This window comes from Syngnathus scovelli, chromosome 5, assembly GCF_024217435.2.
Source record: "Syngnathus scovelli strain Florida chromosome 5, RoL_Ssco_1.2, whole genome shotgun sequence".
NCBI classification, from domain to species: Eukaryota; Metazoa; Chordata; class Actinopteri; order Syngnathiformes; family Syngnathidae; genus Syngnathus; species Syngnathus scovelli.
This window is the reverse complement of record NC_090851.1, coordinates 6438219-6447337: the sequence shown is the minus strand read 5'-3', so window position 1 is coordinate 6447337 and position 9119 is coordinate 6438219. Positions and strand designations below refer to the sequence as shown.

The 9119-nt window shown below is 41.3% G+C and overlaps 2 protein-coding genes across 2 annotated transcripts in view; one reads left to right on the top strand and one right to left on the bottom strand.

Annotated features, from left to right (window-relative positions):
- Positions 1–2846: 2846 nt before the first annotated feature.
- LOC125969439 (putative methyltransferase NSUN7) lies at positions 2847–8793 on the top strand. The gene is made up of 12 exons (XM_049721499.1): positions 2847–3290; positions 4319–4522; positions 4759–4817; positions 5431–5567; positions 5639–5791; positions 5885–6068; positions 6202–6415; positions 6488–6631; positions 6690–6791; positions 7238–7355; positions 7889–8009; positions 8077–8793. The coding sequence occupies exons 1-12, from the start codon at positions 3245–3247 to the stop codon at positions 8791–8793; spliced, it is 2199 nt and encodes a 732-aa protein (XP_049577456.1). The 5' UTR covers positions 2847–3244.
- apbb2b (amyloid beta (A4) precursor protein-binding, family B, member 2b) overlaps positions 8711–9119 on the bottom strand; it is a 35974-nt gene continuing 35565 nt past the window's right edge. Inside the window, exon 18 of the mRNA XM_049721474.2 lies at positions 8711–8800. Coding sequence (XP_049577431.1) covers positions 8786–8800 — 15 coding nt within the window. The 3' untranslated portion in view covers positions 8711–8785. The remainder of the gene's footprint in view (positions 8801–9119) is intronic.

The following is a 9119-nucleotide window of genomic DNA, read 5'->3' as shown; positions in this document are numbered from 1 at the left end:
TGAGGATAGAAGAGAGGAAGCTGGATTTCTGTTTAGAGCAGTAACACACATACACATGCATAGGTTAGTGCACGCGTGCACGCACACAATGTGCACACAATGTGCACACACAGTAGGGAACTTGTGTGAATAGGAAACTGAGATTGAGTCAGATGTGTTCACACAGAGAACTAACGTTTCAACAGAGTGGCTGAACTCTGTGCTGGGTGGAGGCAGAGGCCGTTGGATGTGTTGCTCAATGCACAAATGCTTACTTAACACATATTTGTTTACTTAAAACATCTATTAGGCCTCACCAAAAGTGCGCACAAGTATGAGTAACGATACTATATTTACTTCGTGACCAGTAGACAACACAGTTTCGCCCAAGTTATCATTTACAACAGATAATGTAATGATTTAACAAATACAAGATTTAGAGTGTTATATAGTTTCACATTTGGATCTTATTGTTCTTTACATTTTATGACATTGTGTCATTTAAATATCCACACAATAACCTGCAATAAGTTGAGTCAACCAAGCCTGCACATGGGATGGGGTGGGACATTGTACACCTTGTTTGAAAAACGTTCTGCTACATCATACCGTTCCTTGGAATACAAATATGAATATACAAGAAAGATTCAACAAAGGCGCTCTCATGCATAAATAGGGTCAAAGTTCTTACCTAGTACTTTTCCACTTAAGCAACTGGGACTAGTAGGTGTGTGGCTCTATGTAAAGTTATTTGAAGGTCATGCTGAGCGTGTGTGCGTGTGTGTGTGTGTGTGCGTGCGTGCGTGCGTGTGTGTGCGTGTGCGTGTGCGCATGTTAGTGTGGTTTCTCGTACATTGTAATTGGCTTTTGATGAGTGAGAGATCAAATCCAAACTGATTATCATCGGTAACACACATGCACATGCACACACACACGCACGCACGCACGCACACACACACACGCACGCATGCACACGAGGTTGTCATTGAAGTCGAGCAAAGAATCAAACTCGTCCCCGAGTGTTCACATAGCAATATCTATGACCAGTGACATATTTTAGCAACACTGTAATTACAATAAATATATTATATTAGATTGGAACAATGTGACACACTGGAACAATAGACCTGACTCATTGAATAACTGATAAGGAGAGTATATAACCTGAGAATTAAGACTATGATGCATAAGTGCAATAAGGAAAGCAAGACAGCCTTAAAGCAGCATTGTACAGTTTCCTGTAAAGATTAGACCTTTATTGAGAAAATTCCAGGTTGGCTTAAGCCCACATGACCCACCATCCCCAGCTGGGCCGATTATTGAATATGGTGTTGTTAAGGCACACACACACAAATGTGGCCACACACAAACACAACACGCACTGCACAAAGCAAGCAGAGTCCTGTTGTGAGGCGACAATGATGACGCGTGTTGGACGGGATAATCTCTCCAGCTGGACTCCCACCCGTGGACAAATGAGGTTCATTTGGATGAAAACCATGCCATGCTTTTTCCACTTACTGATTAAGCCCCTCATTTTCAATAGTCACTGCACTTGATATTAAACCAAATTATGGAAAATAGCAAAAACTAGATTTAATATATTCTTTATAGCTCGCTGCTTACATAGCCTATTCCAATATTTTGTAGCTCCCCAATTGTGCTGGAGTACTATTGAAAAATTCCTCGCCCTGCTGGTATATTGTGGGAGTACATCCTGTATTTAAACTACTAATGCCAGGTGACATGTTTACTGATAAATAATGGATGGAAAAAGTCTACAAGCACTGTTAACTTCCTGGAATTTTATGATGCAAAACTAAACAAGATCACGATAATCATTTCTAAACTTTTTCCGCCTGCACACTCTCTTAGTGGCCATGTGGCTGTGTTCAGAATCAACACACTTGTATAATCGCATCATCACAGTTGTTTATTTTTATTTATGACCTTAATTTTACTTTTTTGGGGAGTTGTACAGGTCATATTTCACATTAATCGTTTTGTTATTTCACAGAGACAAGGCATTTGAGGGGTGTGTAGACTTTTTATATCTAAGAAGGAAAGAAACCTAACCTTTGTACTGAAGGAGATTGTAAAAACTGCAATAAATTAAATGGAAAACGTCATTGTTATGAAACATGTAAATTAATCCATGATGCAAAATTAAGGGTTTTGTAGGGTGTGAAAATAACCAACCAGTGCCAGTGCCATGAAAGATTGTTTACTACACATGTGGCAATTATAATCTTTAATAGAATAATTTTTAATTGTGAATAATTGTAATTTATCTATGCCAGCAATGAAAAGTGATGGACACAAGTTAATGTTTTTTCACTACAAGGAAGAAGGTGTGTATAATCATTTACGCCTTGTGCTTTGTGTTCAACTAAACAAGCCAAAATTTAAAAACTGTGAATTTGTGAGCAAACTGAGTTAAGTTCCTTTCTGTTAGCCTCCTTGGAATTTTGGATGATGTGCTGTGGAGCTGCGGACAGCAGGTGGCAGAATCGCTCTTATTTGAGACCTTGAGTGGGAAGTTTCAACAGGAGACCAAAAAAAAAAAAACTTTTGTAAAGATAATATTTTTCACGTACTATAATCAACACAGAGACATTCTTATATTATTTTTTTTAAATTGTTGGCGTACATCTATTAGAAATCTCCTGCATAACACGGTGTGGTCTAATAAGCATCTCTGACTGCAGCAAAATTAGGGTAAACAAAATTTGCCATTGGCAGTACAATTCCATTCTACACAATTTCCAACTGCAACACACAATTTGAACAGTGCCTTTATAGTTTCTAAATGCATTTTAATATAAAAATATAGGTTTTGTATGCAATTTCATTAGATTTTGTATTAATGTGAGTGTTGTATTTTTCAAACCAAAAATGCAGACATTCATGTTTCACAGCAAGACAGATCAATCAGATTTCTCATCATTATGTTCTCTTTAAATGGGTTGAAAAATTAAGAGTAAGTAATGTGTTTACAAATGAAAATATCTAAGATCTACCTGATAAAAAATAAAATAAATAATATAATGTATTGTGTTCTATCTGAAATGGTAGTTCTTCTGCTCATTATCATATTGTTGCCATGGCATTATAAACTCGAGTGACCACGTTCCAGCACTTGATCATGCACAGCAGAGGAAAGGAAGGTTATTAAACAGGACAGTGCGGCGAAGGACTACTTTTAGGCAGACAAGTTAGTTTGTGACAACTCTCAATGGTCTCTAGTTCTATAGAGAAAAGCTGAATGGAGGAAATGTGCTGCTCTGCCGAGAGGACTGTGGATGACAAAGGTAAAAGTCTGCTATAGAATTTTAAATAGCTCATCATCACTTATGCAGATTACACTAATCTCCTGTAGCCTCTTCTTCCAAAACCAAAGCTTCTCCTGCAGCATTGGCTGTGCTCACAACAAAAAAAAAAATCTTTAATATTCATGCATTTTCATTTTTGCACATTTGGTCCATTCCAACCATTCTTGACGGCTGTAAAAGCCGATTAGACCCACAATGTTTCTCTGCATTAATATTAATCCACTTTAATCAGAAGTGAGTGGATTTTGGAATTTAATCCTCATTGTCAAGTCATGTCATCAATACTGTGTGTGCGTGTGTGTATGTCATGAGTGAGGCAGGTCACAAAGACGTGTACTGCTGCGCTGACCATTACTAATTAATGCCATAGGAATCCAAGAGGGTGTTTAATTGCAACAGCAAGAGCCCAATTACCCTCCCCAGCCTGCAGACTGAGTCTCACACTCACATACAACTAAAGGTGGATTATTTAAACCACAATAATCCGAGTCTTCGGGTTTCGCTCACTTAAAAAACAATAGTCGTAATTGCTCACATGGTTAGTAAAAGTGAAGTGTCTTACATCTCAGTCACCGTCCACATTCTATCTTTGTCCACTCTGCATAGCTCCACTAAGGATGTCAAACTAGAGGAATCGTCAACTCGTGTCAAAAGCTAATGGAGGCCAAGGAGGCACTCGCCTCTCGTCCACTTGGTGAGATCGAGCTGAGGATAATTCATTATTCATCTCCCACTATAGATAAAATCTACGTATGATCGATGACTATTGATGTATAAAATTTTGTGAATAGGCAAAAGGAGAAGTGTGATGGTCTTAATAAATGCATGGTTGTGCAATTCAGAAGTGAACCATGATTTATTTATATATGTATTTATTTATTTTCCCACCCAAAGTCATCTCTAGGCTAAACTCCAGCTCACACAAGAAAATGATGCTTTACCATGCATTGTCATCACATCCCTCTTCTTTTATTTTGCCACTTCATCCTTGTCTTTACTCTCCCTAGCTATCACCCTCTCCGACATCCCTCCTCCATCAGATCAAGCTTTCCTGCAGGCGGCAGCCATCTTCCAATATCTACGTACGGAGAAGCCGCTCAGGCATCAGTTTCTGAGTTATGAGAAGAAGACGGATACGCCTTCTCTGCCGGGAGGCGGAGACAAGAGAATTGAGCATCAGGCCTTTCAGCTAGCCTTCAGCACTCTCAAATGTACATCAAATTAGGATAATTTCCTATATATAAGTAATAATAATAATAATAAAATAATGAAAACATATCTCAATATGATACAGTGCAGATGTACACCACTGGAAAACTAACCACCATTAATTTAAAATCAATTAATCTGATTTTGATTCAGCTCTTGTATTGAGAGCTTGTACCTAATGTTGTAGCCAGTGAGTGTATGTTCTTCAATAAAGACTTACATGTGTTTTTGCTACCAGACCAAGAGTTACTGGAGGAGATGCTGATGGACAGCCACTTCCACATGGCGCAGAATATTGTGAGTCTCATACTGTGTGACAAAAAGTCCAAACACAATTTTAACGACACTCTCACTGACCATTAAACTGCCTCGTAAGATAGCCGTGTGTCGTCGTTCTCCACCATAGCAGAAAATGGGGGGGAAGAAGGATGGACTTAAAAGGCCATTTGTATTCACATCTGTGTATATCGTCGACCCAGTTACAGTTGTCAAATGATGGATTGGTAACAGAGGCAAGTGGGAGTCTGTAAATGACACAATAAAACATGTCTGAGGACACATCCATAGACAACGAGAGTGTGTACGAGAAGGCAAACGACTGCATTGAGGAGCGTGAGTGAAACGCAACTAACAAGCTGACGGGTTGAAAGTCTGCTGCTGTAAAAGTGACAATCAAGCACACCAGGGAGGTAAAAGTTGAAGAAAAAAATAATAATGGCGACTCCTCATAGAATCACGGAAAACAAAAATACAGTGCAATCCATTGGAATTAAATACAAGAGTTATATCCAAAACTTCACGATAGATTTTTTTTTGTTTGGTTACCCTGAAAAAAATGATCTGGGCCAACAATCGTAACCTGTTCAACAATTACAATTGCAAATCCAACTCAAATTGATCTTCTTTTCAGCCTAATGGCCTCCTGCCACTAGCAATGGTGATGCTATGTGACTTCCGTGATCGGAGGTTTATGCCGCGGGAGCGTTCGACAAAGGAAGGGGACGAGCCTCAGCAAGAAGTGAGAGATCTTGAAAGCAGGCTACACAAGTGCGTATGCGATGAAGCATTTACATCTGACAATCCAAAATGTGTCTAACGCATGCACGCTTGCGTGTCAGGTGGAAGACCAAGCTGGCAGCCTCTCTGGCACGCTGCAGGGTCAAACACAGCCTGCGGAGTATTTCTTGCATTTTGTCGGAGCCCGTGAGGAGCAAACAACAACAAGCCAGACGTCTTCCTCTTTACGCATGGGTCAACACTCTCAAAAGCAGGTCCGACTTGACTTCAATGTCAGATCCACACATCAAGTGGAACCGTAAAGAAATTACTGTCCACCCTCAATAATCACTTTTGATTGTTAACAGCGTGGAGAAAGTATGTGAGGAGTTGCAACTTTGCGGGATGTCCGAGGTGGACCATGTGGCTGGAGTCGGTGAAACTGCATTTAGTCGAGACCCCCTCTGTCTCGACACATTCATCCTTCCCCGAAAGTTACTCGGCTCCCAGCAGCTCAGACACCTCACTGCGACACACATACTTAACATACAGGTAGTGACGTGTGTGTGTCGGACTATTAGTAAATCTAAGCTAGCATTCAATGGAGACCCCAAAGAGCGAAATTTTTGGCCGTAGTGTGAGTTTGTATTCACGACTCACCGCGCTGTTGTGTGCCTCTGTGCAGGACAGGAGCACAAGCTTGGTAATGAGCGCATTATGCCCCCTCTTATTCAACGGCACCGACGTCCTGGTGGCGGGTTCCTTCTCAGCCTTGACTGTGGCCCACATGGCCATCGTGGCGACCGCCATGTCAGTCGGCGTGCTGGTGTGTGGTGGTGATCACACCGCATCACAACTTGAGGACATACACGAGCTACTGGAACACATGGACGTGAAAAGTGAGCAATAAACGAGGTAGAATGTGTAAGTAAATATAAAACAGATCTTGATGTGAAGCTCAAACCCTGCAGATGTGCGCGTCCTCTCTGAAGCATTCTTCAGTCTGGATGAGTGGGACTGTGGGATTGAGCGTTTAAAGGTCATCGTGGTGTTTCCTCAATGCTCGTCGTCTGCCCTCAGTGATCCTGTGGACATCATCCACCGTGAACATGGAGGTCTCAATGAGAAGGCTATGGATAAATGCTTAGATAGACATTTCTCTTTTCTTGACAGACTGGAATCTGCTGCAGGACCTGTCTCGTGGTTTAGTGTCCCAGAGCAGCATAAGCAAACTTACAACTCAGCAAAAAAGACTACTGGCCCGCGCTCTAACCTGTAACCCCCCCCCCCCACACACACACACACACACACAAATCAAGATGGATGAGATATCAGATTTGTATCCACATTTGTTTAAACCCTGATTCTGATCGGGGGATGTTCTATTCAATACAATCTTATTGTTATTCTGCCTTGGCCAAAATTAGAATTGTGTCACTTGAACCATCAAGCCTAAATCTATACTCAGTGGTTGGTTACATTTTTCACACTTTCCCCCCTGTGGCATAATAATAATAATATGATAAAATAAAATAATAATATTCTCTCTCCAAGCATGAAGACATTCATGCTTTTGCATTTATATGAATATAAATATGCCTTCCTTCTTAAGAATCTGCTCGCAACATTTGCACAACACACCTCAACTATGTCAAATGGAACAAACCCTAATGAGTAGTTCTATTTCCTAATAATTTATCCTTGTCATCGTTCTTTCCAAGTCCCACAGGTTCAGACCGTGCTCTACTGCACACGTTCAGTGTATGTCGAGGAAAATGAGCAGCTTGTTAATAGAGTGTTGGAAAAAACACACACTCCCTCTAGACTGCGGCCATTCAGGTAAACGCACAATCATGTGGCTCTGTCACTAATTTGTGTTTCAATGGCTAGTTCTTTTTACCATTTCTAATAATAAAATAAAATACAATAAGTAGAAGAAAGACAACCCAAGTCAAGGCCAGACGCAGCGAGTAGTTTAAATGCAGATATGTTGCCCCTCCTTCCATGCCAAGTGTGTGCAACCATCTACATGGAAGTTCTTCTGCCTTTGGCTTCCTCACATTTCGCTTCAAGCGGCGTAATTGTGATTTCACGGCTAGTTGGATTCTGTCACTCACGATGCATTTTGCCTTCAATACAAAACCTTTGGGCACACATTTAAACTGAAAGTGATGGGGCGGTCACCTTAATAATGGATTTTCTCTAAGCCATAGAAGAAAAATGTGCTTGAGATGAGGGAACTGTTGAATTTTTCAGTTTTTTGCTTGGCGTAACTTATTTGCAGTCTAAAGTGACACATACTTTTCAAATATACATTTAAAGCATGTTCCAATATATTTTTACCTGTCATGTGACTGCTGTTGCTTCCTCAGGGTGAATGGACCTATTTTCCCTGAAGACACTCTGTCTGGAGACACAGCAGCCTGCAAGTTCTTCAGGTTGGAACCCTCTCCGGTCACCAACGGCTGCTTCGTGGCCCGTTTGTCTCGCCAGGTAGACTGTGAAGTGTGTGTGAAAAAGACAAGTAGAACAGACCTGAGTTGAACTAATGGCTTTCCAGGCCGACCCAACTAAGGTCGAAACGGTCCAGGAAGTGCTGGCGAGGGCAGTGGCCAAAGGTCTCCTGGGTGGAATTTTCCCTGGAGAACCAAAGACAAAGAAGGAGAACAAGAAGAATCCTGCGGGACATTCAGACCAGGAAAAGGACAAAGTTGAAGGAGAGCTCGAGGGGGACGAGGATGGAAAAGCCGGATGCAAGAGGAAAGTGCTGAGGAAAAGACGTAAACATAAGATCAAGTCCAAACACGCCAAGGTGATCTCCGAGCAACATTCAACTGGCCACAAGAAGAGGAAGAAGAAAGTAACAACCCAGACGCATCACAAGAAGCGTATAGTGAAAAGCAAAGCAAGAAAGATCCCTCGGCTGACACTCAAGCTGATATCCTCCACTAAACCTTTCAACCACGTGTTTGATGCAGCAGCCAAGCTGGAGTCATCCGTAGCCTCTGCTAAAAAAGATTCCTCTCCGAACAGGCCGCAGTCCAACAAGGCAAATGCAAGACCGGCAACTACGAGTAAAGAAGGATGTTCAGTGAGGAGCTACATGGAGGAAATGGCCACCGAAGAGGCCATCATGTCAGATTTGGTCCTCTCGCTCACCTGCAGCTCTATGAACAGCGAGAGTGACACATACATCAAGCAGACTTCAGCCTCCACGTCCCAGCAAGTTCAGAGGTCTACATCGTCATCATCTTCGTCAAGTTTTAACTTCATCTAATAAAAAACTGGATCAAACATTTTTACAGAGTAATTATGAACAAAAATAAATCATTTAAAATGTCAACAAATGTATTTTGCCAGTCACGTTGAAACGAAAACATGAATACTGCTCATATTGTAATTTCTCACTATCATAATCACGCACATTGTCACCGGAGCTCTCTGACCATTGCGTGATGCCATTAAATGCTTTAGAGTGGACGTGTCATTGCAGGTGACATCGTAGTTAGCGTTTTCACTCTAGTGGTAAAATAATTTAGCAGTAATACAAAATCTAAATCAGCCACATATGTAGACAGACAATATAACACCCGCAGGCATACA

Excerpts from the sequence above, each read along its gene's own strand:
- LOC125969439 (XM_049721499.1), top strand. The coding sequence starts at position 3,245 with ATGGAGGAAATGTGCTGCTCTGCCGAGAGGACTGTGGATGACAAAG. Across the intron at positions 5,568-5,638 it reads CTTGAAAGCAGGCTACACAA|GTGGAAGACCAAGCTGGCAG; the intron begins GTGCGTATGCGA and ends CTTGCGTGTCAG. Across the intron at positions 6,792-7,237 it reads ACTGGCCCGCGCTCTAACCT|TCCCACAGGTTCAGACCGTG; the intron begins GTAACCCCCCCC and ends GTTCTTTCCAAG.